This window comes from Heptranchias perlo, chromosome 5 (genome assembly GCF_035084215.1).
Source record: "Heptranchias perlo isolate sHepPer1 chromosome 5, sHepPer1.hap1, whole genome shotgun sequence".
NCBI classification, from domain to species: domain Eukaryota; kingdom Metazoa; phylum Chordata; class Chondrichthyes; order Hexanchiformes; family Hexanchidae; genus Heptranchias; species Heptranchias perlo.
The window spans coordinates 90,967,134-90,985,674 of record NC_090329.1 but is presented as its reverse complement, the minus strand read 5'-3'; the positions used below and the strand labels follow the sequence as shown (position 1 = coordinate 90,985,674).

Sequence of the window (18,541 nt, the reverse complement as noted above, 5' to 3'; positions counted from 1 at the left end):
CTATGCCACAGCTACCCGTATCACACTGGTAGCTACTGTATAATTGCAGTATAAAATGGTGCTGCACCTGACCTGGAAACAATTAATATTCATATTGAGTGTTGAAATGGAAAAGTATCCCATTTCCCAGCATTAGCCTCCATTACCTTGACGAACACACGATCTCACCAAAACACTTTTTAAAGAAAATATTTATAGTATAAAGTTTATATAACAATATGTACACTGTGAGGTTCGTATGGATATTTCGGATCCACTTAATTTCCCTACACCAGATACCATGGATTTTCAAAGCACTCTTAGATATATCCATGCTGAAGGATTATAACTGATTTATTGAGAGATAATCAACAGGTGATTTCTAGAAAATAAATTAATCAGTATATATACATAGTAATGACTTATTCGAACTTTAAAAAAATCATTAAAATATTTGTGGATACTATTCAGTGACCATGAAACAATGTATATCTAAAGGATGCATTTGATAGAAAATCTGATCATTTTAATGGGCGGAAGGGAAAAAGATGAAAGAACTGGGAGCCAAAGATATCTGTCATCGTTATTACCAATATCATTAATAATTACAATTGTTGTGTAGCTGGCCCTAATCGTTTGTAAATGGAGCCAAACGAATCATGGCGTCCTTTACATCTGAACCTCAAATAATGAAGGTTCTAAAGTGTAGCTTTGTGCATCTCCTTACTTTGAACTTACTGCCATCCCCAACAACAAGAACAAAGTTGTTCTCGTATACTCTTGATCAGCTCTTGAAAACGGATAGCAGCTTAGGCTGGCCGAAGCACACGTGAACAGAATTACAGAGACAATCAGATTCGGGACAATCATGGCCACTTTTGCATTCAGGAAATATGATGTCAACAAATATTCAATGAAGAATATTTTAAAAATGCAACCTTTGCTTTTATTTTACGTTCACCATTTCTATTGACATTGTTTTTTTCCCCCTCCCTATCTCCATTTCCGCGTGTGTGGTAACATACATATAAGACAGACGCATAGGAAATTGCTATGGGAACATTCTAAACGGCTGCATTCATCGCCCTTGTAATTTTTTTTACTATGTAAAATAGGAAACGTCCACCGTGAAGGATTAATGGCAGGGAAGCCAAGCGCTTCTAGTCTTCAAAGAAAAAGAATCGCCTGCAAGCAATTAAACTTCTGAGATTGTAATATCTTCTGACCCGGCGGAAAGAAACAATTAAATTCAAATCACGTCTAGCGAACATCTGGACAATTCTGAGCAAATGATTTTTCAACCTTTTTTTTAATCTTTGGTGGGAATTGGGGGGATTTTCCTCTCAATAATTTTAACAGCAGACACAGTCGTATATTTTAAGATGTTATTTTGTCCTTGACAGTTCTGATTGAAACTGCTTGAGCTCATTATAAGTTTGGAGGCATTCCTGTTTCTGAAAACTAAATTCTTATCTCCAGAATCACGCTTAAATTAAAACGTGGCTTGATTATTTAAATATAACTATCTGTTTTCATTCGCTTTTTTGAATGAAGGAAACAATTTTTATAAAGGTTTTGTGGACTTATATTTAGTGACATTATTTAAACGATATAAAATAATCAACCAGTTCATGTAATATACCAATTTGTCTCTATCTACTGTAACTACATGTTGATGCATTGTTTGAAAGGACCTAAAATCACAGAGTTTGAAGCCTTCAATCAGGCAAAGGCTGCTTTATGCTGATGCGAGGCAAGACGTGTCACCTAATTTAAAATACTGCATTCTATTCATCGTATCATTGCAGAACATTTACAAGATTTACTGCTAGTGATTGTTCCTGCAGGCTTCAAAAGCAGGTAGGAGTTAGTGAATGACTCACTTTGTGGCCAGCATCATGTTCTTTCTGGAGTGCAGCTCGCTGGGGTCTGTGTGCTGTCTGTTCAGGTAGTCGGCTGCGGCTTTGGCAGGGAACTCTGTCTCACAGATATACCCAAAATCCCGGGCTAAATGCACGGCTTCACCTGCAAGACAAAGCCAAAATCACTCGAATGTGATGCTTTCGGATAAAAGCATGTGTGCTTGGTTGGTCAACTTTTCAGCTGTGCATAACAATATCTGCATGTATGTTTCTGAATGGGAGGGAAAGTGAATGAAGCAAATGAAGAAATCGAGCGGAACCAAAACAATATTTATGCTGCATTTACTCGCTCTTTTATCATTTTCATTACGAATGTGTTTGTTCTGCGCGTTGCTCGTTTAATAGCATTAAGCGTCCCTCTAGGGTAGGCTATGCCTCTCAGTGTATTGTCCCTGCACCAGCTCCCAACACTCTTTGCAGGACCTCCTTTGAGAATCCAGGAGAGACTCCAACCTGAGAACTAAACTGGACTCCGAATTTTAACACATCCTCCATGCGGTCTATCCAGTAAATGTAACATTGTGATGATTTTATAAATAACAAATACTAATATGCTATCTAAGTAATCCCTGTCTGCTGTCGAAGGCTATGGGAGGACAACATTTGTTATTTAGGCATAACAGTTTACACTGTGGATATTCTTCCAATTTATAATGTTGCAGTGTTACATAATTTACTTTGAAAGAGGGACGCATATGTAGAAACTGAAGCTTCTATGATTCTACAGAGTGCAGGAAAAGACCAGGAAAATGGAATAATGCGAGTAGATAGTTCCGATGTGGAGCTTGCATCGGCACACATACGCGATGGGACAAATGTGAAGCCGCCTACTCCCAGATTTAAATAGAACTTTAGCTTACACGTAGTATATAAATATAAAGCTCATAACTTGAACACACAGCTGCTTATTGATACGAAGTGGCGTATAACTGCTGTGAGTGTATGTTATCAAAATAAACCTTGTGCGAATCGAAACGAAACGTTTGGATTAATTAGCTATTTCGCAAAATGGTGGTTGTGTTGTTACCTTTTCACCTGCGTATTATGTGTTCAGTTATTAGATAGAATATAAGTGTTACCTACGTCACAGCGTGATATGATGGATTGGTTTATTCATATCATAACGATTAAGGTGTTCGTTATTTACCTCGGGTAGAGTTTTACATCTTTGCTGTCGGCAATCTAAATAAAATACCCGTTGGAATACATTTATTGCAAAGCAGTTGACTAATATGAAAGGGTTGACTACGGAGCATTTATCTTTGAAAAGGTAAATATTATAATTAAACGAGCGACCCCCCAAGAGTTTCTAACAAACAGCAACTGAGTGTTACTTGCCAAAATAACAAACTGCAACAGTGAAGTGTGAGCTTTCAGAATGAGATCAATAATGTTTGATGGTACTCATGCAGAAGCAAGAAGAATAATTAGAATCCATCTATCTATCTGTCTATCTATCATGGAACTCTATATATATATACACTATATGGTATGATCGTCCATCTGTTTGTGTGAATGTGTCATACAAGGAGCTGTTATCTAACATTCGGTACTATATTCTCCACATAAAATGCTGAGGAATTACGTACTGTCTTTCACAAACATTTACTAACTTAAAGTAACATTACAGTGTATACGATAGCTTTGCCAGTCTTAACTAAATGTTATTCAGTGTAATTCTTTTCCACTGGAGACAATAAACTGCAACACAATAAGCAAGGTACTTTACTATAGAACAAGGTACTTTAAGAATTCTGCCTTGTGCAAACATTGTGGATCAAACAGGGACAGCTAAAAGGCTAAATCCTAAAAACAATTTAAATTGCTGAAAACTGGTAAGTACTTCCCTCTCTCTCTCTTTCCCTTTCTCTCCCGCTCTGAGAGAAAGTGAGAGTAGATATTAAAAAACACAGTTTAAACAGCATACGCCAGCTAGAAAATACCTATTCCCTACATAGCTATTGTGCGTGTGTGTGAGTGTGCATGTGTGTGTTTATTGAGAACACCCTGCAGGGAGTTCCATGTCATCAACCTTCCCTGCCTGATGCTGATGTTTGAGAGAACAGCGAAGGCTGGGTAACACTACAAAGCCAAGCTCTGGGGGGATTCAAGTAGATAATGCCTCACCCCTCCAGCACAGATCTTTTCAAACAAAGTACTTTGCAGGCGATAGCTTAGGCTGTGCACATGAAATTAACATTAGCACTAAAGAATTCAACCAGATACTGTACTGCTAATGATCAAACTAATTATTGTCTGATTTTTTAACGATTTCTTCTTAATGAGGGTGTTGCCCTAAAATATATATTCATAAAGTGAAGCTTTTCCATTTCTGTTACGTTTTCTTGAAAAAAAATCAGGAACTGGGTTTATTTAGCTCATTAAAGTTAAATATTCATTGAGTTGGCCCATGTAGGAACAATAATTGTTTATAGGTGTATAGGCAAATAGCAAATAGGTGTGTGCACCAGAAACAGTGGTAAACAGAAAAAGGCCAATTAATAGACATCCTACATATCTATCATGTCAATTTTGTTATTATACAATTCAACAATATTATAAAAATTTTCAATACTATTACTTAAGAATGCACAAGATCAACGGCTCTGTGATTGTTTAAGAAACAATATTAAATCCAATTCAATTGATATAGCCTGCTCAGCTTTAAGTAAAATCCGACGGCATGCAAAACTTGTTGAGAAAGGATATGATCTCCCTACATAATTGTACATGTATGAATATTAGTTATTCTACTAAATGTGCTTATCTTGACATTAATGTACATAACATGCAAGTCACCTGATATAATATGCACATCGGACATATACCTGTCTGTCCCTGATGTACATGCAGAGAGAGGGGGAGATCACGAGTGAGAAGTAACAGGTACTTAAAAAAACCTTCATAGCTGTGTACATAAACTGTGTACATATATATGCATGCGTGTGTGCGCGTGTGTGTGCGCGTGTGTGTGTGTGTGTGTGTGGGGGGGGGGTGTATGCGCGCTTATGTGGTAACTAACTTATTGAAAACGCTGTTACATATGAAAATTTGAATATGATTATAAATTATTCATGAAGGTTAGCTAAAACCCCTTACGGCCATGGGATAAACGCACTTATATTATTTAGTATTATTATTTATGCGCAAAGTATGATGTTACTTTAATTGCATAATTAATATTATAATTTCTCTTGCAAGTTCAAATAAATGATCTGCTTGAAAATGCCAAAAATCGTGGAAGTAGTACAATTTTGATATTTTGGTCACCAATTCTCTTAGCTGTCTTTAGTACAATGAATATTGTTACACATAAAGCAATATATAGAAAAGCATGCAATGAAATTATGTCCCTGTCAACATGATGTATACTGAACAATATTATACAATAATTAACAATAGTCCTATCGTCTTTTCCTTGTTCATACGGTAGTTAAAGAGGGTCGGTAGCGTTAATTCTGGGACAATTATGCCATCAATACAGTTGGAAGGGTTCCTTATGAAAAGTCTTTCTAAGTCTTTACCTTCTACTAGGGAGGTTAGTAAAGTGACGTTCGCAGCTTTACGTCTGCCTGCAGGTAAATTTAATCCGATCTTCTCTAGTTTTTCTCTCAACGACCTTCCACCGTTTTTCGATTTGGCTCTGAAAACAATACACGTTACATTTTGAAACTCCGCCACACATCGAGTAGTGTTGTTTTTATATATACATATATACATGGTAGGACTGTTCAATCAAGAATTCTGTTCTTTAATATTATACGACCATAATATTTCATATGTTCCTTAGTCTGAAAAAAAATCTTTTAAAAGGCGACTTGAGGTTCCAGCGGAAGTTTATAATAATGCCCATGGACCAAGTAATTATTTCTTAAAGATACAGTTGCTCTGCTACTTTCATATTAACGGGGAGCTGTTTTGGATGCGCATGAACCCGAAAAAGGCAGTGTAATTGTGGAGTCAAATCCCAAGGTAAACCCAGTACCCTAAAGCCAGGAAGCGTGATATCCTCCTTCAGGAGACTGTCTCACACCAGTTTGATTTCACACGAGGCGCAGCATAACGTCAGGTCAATGGTGTGCCGCATTTAAAAATACTGAAGATGTACATTAAACAATCTGACAATTTATAACGTTACGATCCAATGTTTTTAATTTTAGAAGAGGGGTTTCCCTTGTTCTCCTAATATTAGCCACCCAGAAAGCAAAGCTCTTTTGTGGTTGACCCTAGTCCATTAGGTAGAGAGGTGCAGTTGGGAGTATAACCCCAGTGCATCAACTGCCTACTCCATGGATACCACTCTAAGATTGGTAGCTGCAAAATAACTGCAGCCTAAGGGTATAGTTATGGATACAGTAATACTGCTACTTTTGCTTTCGAGTGTCCATTGATGTGAAAGCGGCGGTGTCCTGGAGTTAGGTGCTCGAGTGCACTAAAGCCAGGTGTTGTAAGACCACTTGACCACTTCAAGTCGATGGTCTCACATCACTTTTGAGTTTCTACTGGGTCACTATCACTCCAGTCAATGTGAAACTATAGTTTTAAAAATACCCAGACTGTTCATTGAAGCTCCTGGGAACTTTTAAATCTTCAAATGGAACCTTTTTAATGTTACTGATACTCATATCTGCAATCTCCTAAAATTAAAAATCTTGGGGGACCTTATTTTCAATTTTGTTAATATGATGACGAAGCTGATATTCTGGCCAGCACCCTCACATTAAAAGCCGAAGCATGGGGAGAACGCCTGTGCTCAAACATCCATTCACGTAGAGACTTTAATGTGACTAGCCCCAGTGCAAGATGCATTTGGCAGAATTACTCATACCCACGACAGAGCATACACTCTACACATACTAGTTTCAGACCGGTAGTTGTGTATAACTTCACTTTTACATAACCATTAGCTTCTAATTTTGCGTTTTGATGGTTATTGCTATGTTCTGAATATCTGAGAGACAGAATATCTGGGCAGATAGAAAAATATTGATTCAGATATTGGGCTATTTAGAAAAATATGTGCAATTCACATATGTCTGTGTAATGTAAATAGATGGAGGGGGTATACCGTGAGAGACACACAAGTACACCGCACGTTCCATTCTAGCTATAGTCACACTTTATTGTTCTGTACGTCTCCATATTGATTTATTTTGAAAGATTAATTTCCTGTGTCTGTGACCTACCTTCTCAGCACTCCCCCCAACAGTGATGCGTTCAGACACTCTGGTGGGGACAGGCGCCTCTGGACTTCTCCCACCGTCACCTTGTACTTGGATGTGGAGCTAAGCAGGGACAGGCGTCCTGGCACCGAACAGAATACCTCATTATGGTTAGCAATTCCACCGAGCAGATTGTCTTTATTCATCATCAGAGACGTGATATTCTTCTGAGGAAGTGGGACTGAAAAGAAAGGACACGACACCTGAAGTCAGTACTGTATCAGTATAAGTACAGATATTATCTGATACTGAATATAGAACCATTGAACTTTACACGACAAAAGGCTATTCGGTCCATCGTGTCTGTGTCGGCTCCGTTGGAACATTTTTCAGCGGACAAATATTTTGTACCGTTTGTGCCATAAGATGCACTGTACAGCAAAGTAGAGCTGGTCAGTTTGATGGGGGAGGCGAACTGTGCTTCATTAATAAACTGGAATTTTGAAAAGTACATCAGCGTTTTATGGAAGGATCCCTTGCCCCCCCCCCCCCTCTTAAAAATCAAGAGCACGTGTTTTAGGGTAATGTCCACTAGTTTCTAGATTTGGTGCCTTGACCGTGGTTTATCAACATTAAATTCTATACAAACTGTGCTCTCTTTTAAGTTTCGACGAGAAAAATACTTTTTGAAAAATAGTGTATATAGTAAAAGAAAATCTCTCGTAGGGAATTACACTTCTCCAAATTGGTGAAAAAAATCTGTTAAACAATAAGTGTGTTCTTGAGATGTGTACTGAAGGTCTGCACTGTTTTTCTCCCCGAATATCTGTAATGTTCAAATGTTTTCAAAAGAGTTAGTTAGTCAGAGTCTTCAGCGACTGCAATGATTGGAATGGGACTGGTTACACAAAAATATTATTTACCCAAGATTCATTTGAAATGCATTATTAATTATAGCTGACTTGACTCAGACTATGACAGACGGTGAACTCCCCCCCACCCATACGTATTATTTCAATAACGTAAGAATCATCCAATTTAAAGAAAAAAGGAGAAAATAATAGTTATTTTATTAACATTAATTGTATCAACTAGATTATAGACATGTGATCGTTACCAATGTACAATAAAATGCTACACCGGCCCAGTAGCAGAAGCTAAGGGATAAACACTTTTAAAAAGTTCTTTAATGTCTCCTGCCTTATATAACTAATCCCATCTTAGGATATTTTGTTATCGATGAAAAATATCTACGGGCCAGGAATTCACAACTGAACATTAATAGAAGTATGGTATATTTCGGTATGACTTTATTCGCAATACAAAGAATTGGTGTTTCAGAATTACTTTCATTGCCCCCTATTTCATTTTGCGGACGTATAAAATTCCCTTTGCGTCTACCGCCCAGCAGGCCTAAGTGATGCATAAAACCTCGATTTTCCAATTTAGGGAAGTGTGCCATTTGGTCCAAAATATGTTTACTTTAGGAATTTGCGGCTTAAATTATTTAACGAACAGACGGAGAAAAAATTAGAAGACAGTGCCAACTATGGACATGGACTTTCAACTTGTGTCAAATTGCTCACTTGTTGATTGGCTTAGAGAAATCCTCACCATCAGCTATCTTCTAAAGGAGATAACTAATTCTAATTGATTCCGGTGTCAGTTATTTCTTTACTCTCTCTCCCTTGATTATATAGTTTTAATGACATGGCTGGTAAAACTGGGTTGCAAGAGTTATTGTAGCCCAACAGCATAGGGGAGCTGAATTCAAACACCCAACTGAAAGCGAAACATCATGGTGTCAGCAGTAGTGTTAGTAATTCAGCTCTGTCACATTGTAGAGTTCAATAATTCCTTGTGGAGCATTTCCCCAATGTTGCCATCAACGTTTAATGTTTAACAGAAAACATGTGTCGAGAAAATTCAACAGAATTAGATCGTAAAGAATAAAAGGAGATTTTAAAATGGTGATTTCAATAGCTGAATTCTTTCTTTTTAAACGCCCCTATTTAAATTTACCCTGCACTATGCTTCAGGTTGAGAAGTGATAATATAACAGTAAATGTGCAGTGTTTCTATATTTGGCCACAATTATATTTTATTTCTTAATTCATATAAGGCAAACTGTGTTTATAATTCTCCAACGAATCCACAGTTCCCACGCTCGGGCCACGCATCAATCTCTAATTCAGGTAAAGTTTTTTTGTTACAAGCTGGCGAGTGCTATTCCATCTCTTCCAGACAGGGCTGTAAGCGTTTTGATGAAACCCAGATGGGCTCGAAAACCGTGTCTGTTTCCAAATAATGTTGAAATCTGGCTTGTGAACTAGAAATGGTGTCACTAACACATTTGTAACGCAGTTAATTGTCCACCACTTCAGAATAAAACCATCGACTTTTGTTTCATCTGTTTGAATTCAATCAGATATCTGTTTTTGAATGTGCATTATCGAATCCCGCTAACTTTAATATTAGAATTGGAAAAAACACATTAATTCCTATTTGGCTACTGCGACAACTGCTATTTTGTTTTAGGGACAACGTAACTCACAAGTTTGAATTTTTTGACAAAATGATGAAATATCTGCGCCTGCCATTTCGGCGTGAGTTCGCGTTTTTGTTGGTCCAAATTAAAAATACGATCAACAACTTGTCCATTTTGCAGATCTTTATTGCTAAAGCTCACTCATTTCAATTCGACGTATTGCAATGATGTATGGTTACACATCCACCCATTTGTCAACGTGTTAGGTCGCCCATTATGAGTTTACTTTCATTCGTGCTCCTCCCCTCACTACATGAAGGGCGGCATATGCATATTGTCAGTGAACCTCCGCACAGGAAATCGGCCTAGTTAAATATAATTTGCCTGTCTTTTATTTTTTCTTTGAGAAAAAAAGTATGAAAACTATTAACAAGAGATGGGTCCATGAAAGTTTTAACATTAAATGCAAACTACATAACATTTGGCCGCTAGTGGAAGACGTGCAGCATTCTGTATATCCCAAAATATAATTGTCACAATTTTCTATAGGATTCTTCAAGAATGCTTACACCTAACGTTAAATAGATGTTAAAATTCGCTACACCACACAAAAATATAAATACGTGTGTATCTGAATATTCTAGTGGCGACGACCTCTAAAGGTCTGCAGACAGTCCCGGATCTATCAGATGATTTCCAAGCATGCTAAAATTTAATTGCAGAGCATAGCTACTGTAATTAAACTCACTGCAGTCATTTTAACAGCTCTTAGCCTCTTAAAAAGTATATCTTATTTCAGTTAACATTTTAACATTGGCATTTGTATATTCGCATGTTAGTATTAGTACTGCGGTTTGTGTTAGTGCTGCTAATAAGTTATTCCAGTATTAGAAGTGCAAAGTATTGCCCACAGTCGGAACATTCAGTTTGATGCAGATTCTGACAAACACAAGGCTGAATGCTTACTGAGGCAGTCACCTCTGACTGCGTCATACAACTGTTTGCGAAAATAAATATTCATTAATTGGACAGTAAATATGTTCACATCAGATATGCATATGGATTTACAATCCCAGTAATCTGTCCGTCCATCTGACTGTCCATATCTTGTCATTTTTATTTTTCCACGGAAGGAATGACAGATAGTAGACCAATAAACACATAGGTATAGATATTGCCATACTATAAACCGTCGCCTAATATTTAACAAACTGAGATGAATCATAAACCACTGTAGCACTGACTCAGTTAAGTGTTTTCACTCATATTTATTAAAGTCTTGTAATATCACTTTGTTAATTTAGTTCTAGGATATCTCTAAGGCATATTTGCACGTTAATTTCTCTTACAGATCATCAATATGGAAAATAATACTTGCTTCATTTGTTAATAATTATGAACAGATTGTGCTTTGAAACGTAATTCTGCAACGAACTCGATAGCGTTCAAACGACGAGAGGAAATCGCAAACCAATGGACCATGACAAAAGCGCAGCTTGAAGCCTTCAATTCTTTACGTGTTCAGAATGTTCAGCTCGCACTTCTTCAGTGTGATTTCGTAATGCAATGTGTAAATATGTTGCGAGTGTATATGCAATCGTTATGGAAGTTAATGTAATAATAATCACGAATGGTTGCACATTTAATGTAGCAAAGACGCTAACCTAACCCGTGCTTAATTCTAACTACAAACAACACAAAATGTTAAGGGATTCGTTTTTATTTAATAGCAATCCTGAATCAGATATATCTCTTCAGTAATTATCGGGAATTATCTAAACACGCGAATTGCTAGATCCTCCCTTGTACATTCTAGACAAATACTATACCCAATATTTCCATAGCTATTAATCAGAAATGCGCATTATCTGTCTGTATAAGTTAGTGTTAATATACAATCTTCGATCCTATGGGTACATAGCTTGAGATAAAACATGTGTACATATTTACACATAACTATATAAGTCTAATTTGTTGAATGCGATAACAATAGAATATATGGATATTCGGCAATGGGGAAGTGTATGCGGCTATTGATACAGCTAAAATTTAAACTAAAATAAAACTTTTTAAAAATATGGATTAACAAAAGTTTTAAGCTTTGTCTTTGCTATTTTGTGTAGAGATACTATGACTATAAAATGCAGTACCTATATCTATTCAGCTGCCGACTTATCTATATGCCCATTAGACCAAGTGTAAAAATAAGCAAGTATTTCAGCCGTCGCAGATGTTGCATGAAATGCCCACCAAGATAAACTAATATAAAAATATTTAACGATTCTTTTTGTGAGCGCTATCTCACAAAGCTTTTCTGGATTTTAACCGGCTAATGTAGCACAACGTTCTTATTATCACTTTATTGATTGTTCATTGACCAGGCCCTGCAAATCATATTTGCCTCCCTCTGTCAATCTATATTAGCAGGAACATTTAAAACACCTTCCATTATCTCCACATTGAAATCAAAAGTGTGCTTTAATGTTAGCTGTAATGTCTCTGCCCAGACAGGAGCCACGGTCCCTGAGTACTGTATTAATAGCTCAACAGGGGCTAATACGGAAAATTAGACTTAAACGAGCTCTAGAGATCCCTAAATGAAAGCGTCATTTATCACGCTGGCTACTTTAACTTTCCTCGTTTGCTCTCTCTTCTGGGACCAACTCATTTCCTGTTAAGTAAATTACCTTAAAAAAGTGCCAGGCAGCTATTCCCACACAAAATACGGCACAATGACTCTTGACCATCTCGTTAACCCCACTTTGGAAACGCAGCCATTCTATATTTTACAATTAACTATTAGCTGCCCCTTTTCTCAGTTGGCTTGTGCTGTATTTAATCCTTTAAAAAAATGAAATCACACATATCCCAGCAAGGAAATGTTTTGAATTTGTTTGAAGAATATAAATATTGTTGCAGGGATATACAGTGATAACAATAATATTTGCATAACAAATATCTATGTATTAAGCAAATTAAATAATATGTGCGGGTCATTTCTAATGTCGATTTATTTGAAATTGCAGTATCTCGGTGCGATATGTTTGAGAATTAGCGAGGGGATCTTTACTCATTCTATCCATGATGTTAAATTCCTCTAACGACTATATTTTATAGCTATATAATCTAATATTGTATAATATAAAAAAAAACTCTCTTTTCAATTTGTTGCAGGTGCAGTTTTTGTCTGTTTTATTTTATCTCAAAAGGTATTATTTTGCTTAGATAATCGTTAGCCATCTATGCTATCCGCAACGATTGTGAACTATTATTCATATTATTATATTTGAGGGTGCAGAGCAGATTTCGGAAATCGAGTTAACTCAAAACTATTAATATGAAATACTTCAGCATTTAAATACCTATTTGCAACAGTTTCTAGTTTGTAGTTTGCATTCAACTTATTAACTCAAACACAGTGGGACCTTTTTAAATATTATAACCATAGTTTTAGGAATGACTATGCACTTTAAGCCGTGTCAGACGCGTGTTGTGTCTGAGCAGAAGCTCTCACGGAGTCCCTACATATCCTATGTATCACTAAAGAAGTAAGGAATCTTACAACACCAGGTTATAGTCCAACTGTTCTATTTGAAAATCACAAGCTTTCGGTGGCTTTCTCCTTCGTCAGGGTCCGAAAGCTTGTGATTTTCAAATAAAACAGTTGGACTATAACCTGGTGTTGTAAGATTCCTTACATTTGTCAACCCCAGTCCATCACCGGCATCTCCACATCATCACGAAAGAAGATAATTGTTAATGTGGTCCCACCTACAGAATGGGATTCAGGTGACCATACCCAATATATAAGAGTTATCTTTTTTTCCCCACAAAATAATGTACATAAACATTAGCAAATCTACAAGTCGTGCTTTCGAATAACTTATGGTACATACAAAAGAAAAACAACGCGTCTGTATTCTCAGTATTTTATAATGGAATTTTGACCTTTATCAACTTAAAAGTGAAACATGTAGAACCGGGATTTTGAACGACATGCTTTAGTGTAACAAACATTTAAAATGTATAAATAACGAATGAAAATATGCAAAAGTTCAACAAATTCTAAACAACTATGTTAAAGAGGTCCTGCCAAATCTTGCAGTGAAAAGAATTTCCTACGCATGCGCAGTGTATACGGAACGCTAGCCTACGGGAGGTATGGGTGGTGCCAACACAAAAAGATCTGATATCCTCGCGTTGCTAAGCAAACTTGAGTTTTACAAAATTGTTGCAGTTTTAAAGTGTTTCCAACAACAGTTCTATTTCGCAGCTAGGATTTTTCATGCTTTCCTATTGAGATTGCGGAGAGTCGTATTTTACACGTGTACACTTATTGTATTTGCTTGATATCTTAGCTTTTACAAGCGGTTTAATCAGTACGTTTACTAAACATACGACTGTTCATTGTCTTGTTAGTAGTGGATTGGAAAATGTCTACACGTGTAATGAAAACATTATAGATAAGGTTTACATCTGTCCATTTTCTTTATAGGTACACATTAAGATCTCAAATAAGGTTTTACGTGTGGCTAGCTAAACATGGACAAATATCTGACTTTACTAGCTCACTATAACAATCCTGCAAATTATTATAGTTTGACACTTTTAATGAAACATTTAGCTGGTTTTCACACTATTATATAGAACCATAGAAGTTTACAGCACAGAAGGAAGCCGTTTAGCCCATCAAATCTGAGCAGGTTTTTGCTAGAGTAATCCAAAACTAATCCCACTGGACCCTCTCTCCCATAGCCCTGTGTCTTCCTCTGCTTTGAATACTTATCCAATTTTCCCTTAAAAGATGCAATGGTCTCTGCCACGACCACTTCCCATGGCAAAACAATCCCTGCTCCAATAATCATCTGTATAAAGGAATTTATCCTAACATCTCTCCTCACTCTCTTACTGACAATTTTAAGTGACCCATTATCATTGACTCAACAACCAGAGGAAATATTCTTTCGCTATTCCCTCAATCAAAACTTTTCATAATTGTAAAAAAAACCTAGTAAATTTTCTCTTAGCTTTCTCTGATCCATTGAAAATAGTCTATGTGAGTCATTTCCATGGGGGTTATCCTGATTGTCTACTGCAATTTTGGTGGAATATTGCCTAAACAATGGAGAAATGGTGTAAACAGCCATTTGCACTCTTCCTACAGGGTTTCCGCTGCTCTGCCAAAGTTATGGCAGGCGATCAGGAGAACCCCCGCAGAAATATTCATTTCCCCCCCCCCAAATATCTCAAGTCTCTCCTGATAACTATAGTTTCCCATCCCAGGCATCATCCTGGTGAATCTAGGCTGTACACTTTCTACAGCATTAATGACCATTCTACAATGGAGCAACCAAAACTGCACAGAGTACTCTCACAATGACCTAACCAATGTTTTGCATGAACTCATCCTTACTTCTTCACCCTGAATTCTAAGCCTCTATTTATAAAAAACTCAACATTATATTGGTGATTTTATGGCTTATCTATCTGCACTGGAACTTTCAGGGAATTATGTATTAGAATGCCTAGGTCTCTTCATCTGTCTCTTTCCATTGAGTACATACTCCCATTCCTTGTTTTTCCTCCCAGATTGCATTACCTCACATTTATTCACTTTAAATTGCATCTGACATCTGTCTGCCATTCTGCTCAACTATCTATGTCTTCCTGGGCTCTTTACAGGTGTCAGCTGTAGCTCAGTGGGTGACACTCTCACCTTTGAGGCAAAAGATTGTGGGTTGACTTGACTTGAGCACATAATCCAGGGTGATATTTCAGTATAGTAGAGGGAGCACTGCACTGTTGGAGGTGCCGTCTTTTGGATGAGACATTAAACCGAGGTCCTGTCTGCCCTCTCAGGAGGACATAAAAGATGCCACCGTGCTATTTTGAAGAAAAGCAGGGGAGTTCTCCCTGATGTCCTGGCCAATATTTACCCTTCAATCAACATCATTAAAAACAGATTATCTGGTCATTATCTCATTGCTGTTTGTGGAACCTTGTTGTGTGCAAATTAGCTGCCACGTTTCCTACATTACAATGGTGACTACACTTCAAAAGTACTTCATTGGCTGTAAGGCGCTTTGCGATGTCCTGAGGTTGTGAAAGGTGCTATATAAATGCAAGTTTTTCTTTATCTTTCCTTACTCTCCTTTGCTAAACCTCCTACTTTTGTATCATCAGCAAGTTTTGAGATTGTGGGGTTGAAATTGGACCTCATTGCATCCATTTTATGGGTATAAAGTGGGTGTATTGAGGGCCAATTACAGGGTCAACTGAAAAATGTCCAAGTTATGGGGTAAGGCCATTTTTCAGACGTTCAGGGTAGCCGCCTAAAGCAGGTATCAGGTCCCTTGCATATGATAATGAGGAGCCTCACACCTATTTTAGGACCATTCTGGGAAGTTGGGCTGGCCTGAGCAGGGCAGGTGCTGGGCCTGCTCTGCGAAGTTTAGCTGGCATGGATGCGGCCTAGCATGTGGTAGACACCAAAAAGATAAATAAATTTTCTTTAAAAGTTTGATGTGGAGCAAGAAGGAGCAGGAGTGCTCCTAAGGGATGCTGCCAGCCCATGATTGGCTCCTTCACATTCCCCTCCCCCAGCACATACTTGAGGGCCACTGGCAGCGAGGCAGTTAGCTTGAAATTGAACTTTCAACATGGACAAGCTGCCTCTGGAGGTGCAACAGACTCCGGCAGCTAACCTGAAATATTAAGATGAGGCCCGAGGACCAAATTTGGGTGGTCTCCTTGGCCGACCTCTTCTAGCATGTGCAGCAGGTGCCTGAAAACAGGCATGAACCAATTTACCCCCCTATATTCCCTATATCTAAGTCTAAATCATCTTTGTATACTGAGAACAAAAGTGGACAAGCCATGATCTCTGTGGTACACCACTTTGAGCCCTTCTCCAGTCTTATCTTAATTCTTTGTTTCCTGTCCATCATCCACTTTTTACCCATCCTGCTACATATCTCTTATACCATAGGTCTGAATTTTTCAACAATCCTCCTCTGTGACATGAATTGCCTTCCAACAATCCATATAGAGTACATTGGCTGCATTTGCTTTATCTATCCAATCGCTCCTTTTCAAACACAACTTATCTTTAACAAATTGGTGCTAGTTGACATTCATTGACCCAAGCCTAACTGGATTGCTCTTACAAAGAGCCAGCACTGATTGATGGGCTGAATGGCCTCCCTCTGTGCTACAACCATTCTGTGATTCTATGATTCTATGATAAGCTTAATCATTTTATCTCAAATGATGGATTCTAAGGGCAGAACTTTCAACTTCAGCAGGTGAGGGTGCATAAAATGAACAGTAGAGCTTTGGCTGCCCGTTATACACCCTGGCATATTGGAAAGGAAAATTGTGTAGGGTGTATAACTGCCCGTTTTAAGCCCCAGCCGAAGTTAAAAGTTCTGCCCTGGGTTAGCCCACAGCTGATGCTAGACTTAACTGTCATACAGTCACTCCGTTTATCCTTCTCTCCCATTCTGAATAAGGGCAGTAGGTTGTCGACTGTCCAGTCCCATGGTGCAATTTTCATATTTAAGAAGGATTGAAAAATTGTGGCCAAAGCATCTGCTATCTCCTCACTGATTTATTTTAACAGTCTAGGGTACATACAATCAGGGCCCAGGGATTTATTAACCTTGAGTTCTGCTATTTTTTTTCAGAACTATTTCCTTTTCTTCTCTTATATCTATCATTTTCTCCATATCCTTCCCTAGTTCACCAATATTTTCACTTCCACCACCATTTGTAAAAATCAAAGCAAAATATTTCTTTAATATCATTGCTGTGCCTTCATCCTCCACAATTAGACTCTGCCCAGGGCAGTCCTTTCCACCCTTTAACTGTTATTTTACTTTTCAAATGCTTATAAAATGCCTATAAACCCCTTACTATTTCCTTTTGCTTGTGTTTTCTCATATTCCCTTGTAGTCCTACTAATCTCCTATTTCACCTCCCCCACTACATTTTCTATATTCTTCATGATTATCTTTAGTACTTTTAGCCCTAACTTTAGCAGTCTATGTTGCAGTTTGTGGGGGAGAGTCCAGCCCTGTCTGTGTGTATAAAACCCCTTTAGTGATTTGATCCTATGTAAAACTTAAAGTAACAAATACAATCAATATCGTTGTCTTTGTGAAAAATCGTGCAAACTTGCTCTCTACTTCTGGGTACCGGTGAAGTCACCTTTGTTTTAAAAGGTTGCAGTTTAGTTTTTATCTCTCTGTTTATCAGCGCAACTCTAAACGTTGATGCACCCACTTTTCGCCTTTATAGGATTATATTTTTTAACACTAGGACTCCAGTCACCCAGAGTCCCCTACCACGAGAAAGTTTCCTCCGAAAGCATGTTCACAGTGATTAATTTTTTTTTAGCTTATTTGCTAACGTAAAATCGGACCTGGTTGATACACGAATAACGAGCCAAACATAGCCCTACCAGCCCTACCTAAGCACAGGATTTGCCTCGATCTTTCAAATCAGAAATAAACCATTCTTCAGAGATTGAGAACAAGACTTACATGTAAGAGTCGTTGTTATGACATTTTAAAAACTTGGCAAGCAGAATGTGTGACTGACTAAATGGAGGTACCATAAGGAAATAATATTTACTTCTCTACGATGTCTTAATGCTATTTTGGTTATTTAATGGTTACACATATAACCTGCTTGTTTTGTGGGGGAGAGTCCAGCCCCGTCTGTGTGTATAAAACCCTTTAATGGTTTGATCCTATGTAAAAACTGAAAGTATCTAATGCAATCAATATCATGTCTTTGTAGCAAATTGTTCAGACTTGCTCTCTACTTCCGGGAACCGGTGAACTCATCTTTTGATTTAAAGGGTCTTGTGTCGCCAGTGTTAATCGAATAAATGCTATTGAATCCGAATGGGGAATGATTTGAAGACCTCTCGGCAAAAAAAAAATGTTCCATCTATATATTTACTCGTGTAAGAAATGCCAACTAAC

General features: G+C 37.6%; 1 protein-coding gene across 1 annotated transcript in view; it reads right to left on the bottom strand.

Annotated features, from left to right (window-relative positions):
- Window positions 1-18,541, bottom strand: part of tfap2b (transcription factor AP-2 beta) — a 38,860-nt gene that overhangs the window by 7,157 nt on the left and 13,162 nt on the right. Inside the window, exons 4-6 of the mRNA XM_067984788.1 lie at window positions 7,088-7,304; window positions 5,426-5,544; window positions 1,863-2,004 (exon numbers count right to left, since the gene is read on the bottom strand). Of these exons, the coding sequence (XP_067840889.1) occupies window positions 1,863-2,004; window positions 5,426-5,544; window positions 7,088-7,304 (478 nt within the window). The remainder of the gene's footprint in view (window positions 1-1,862; window positions 2,005-5,425; window positions 5,545-7,087; window positions 7,305-18,541) is intronic.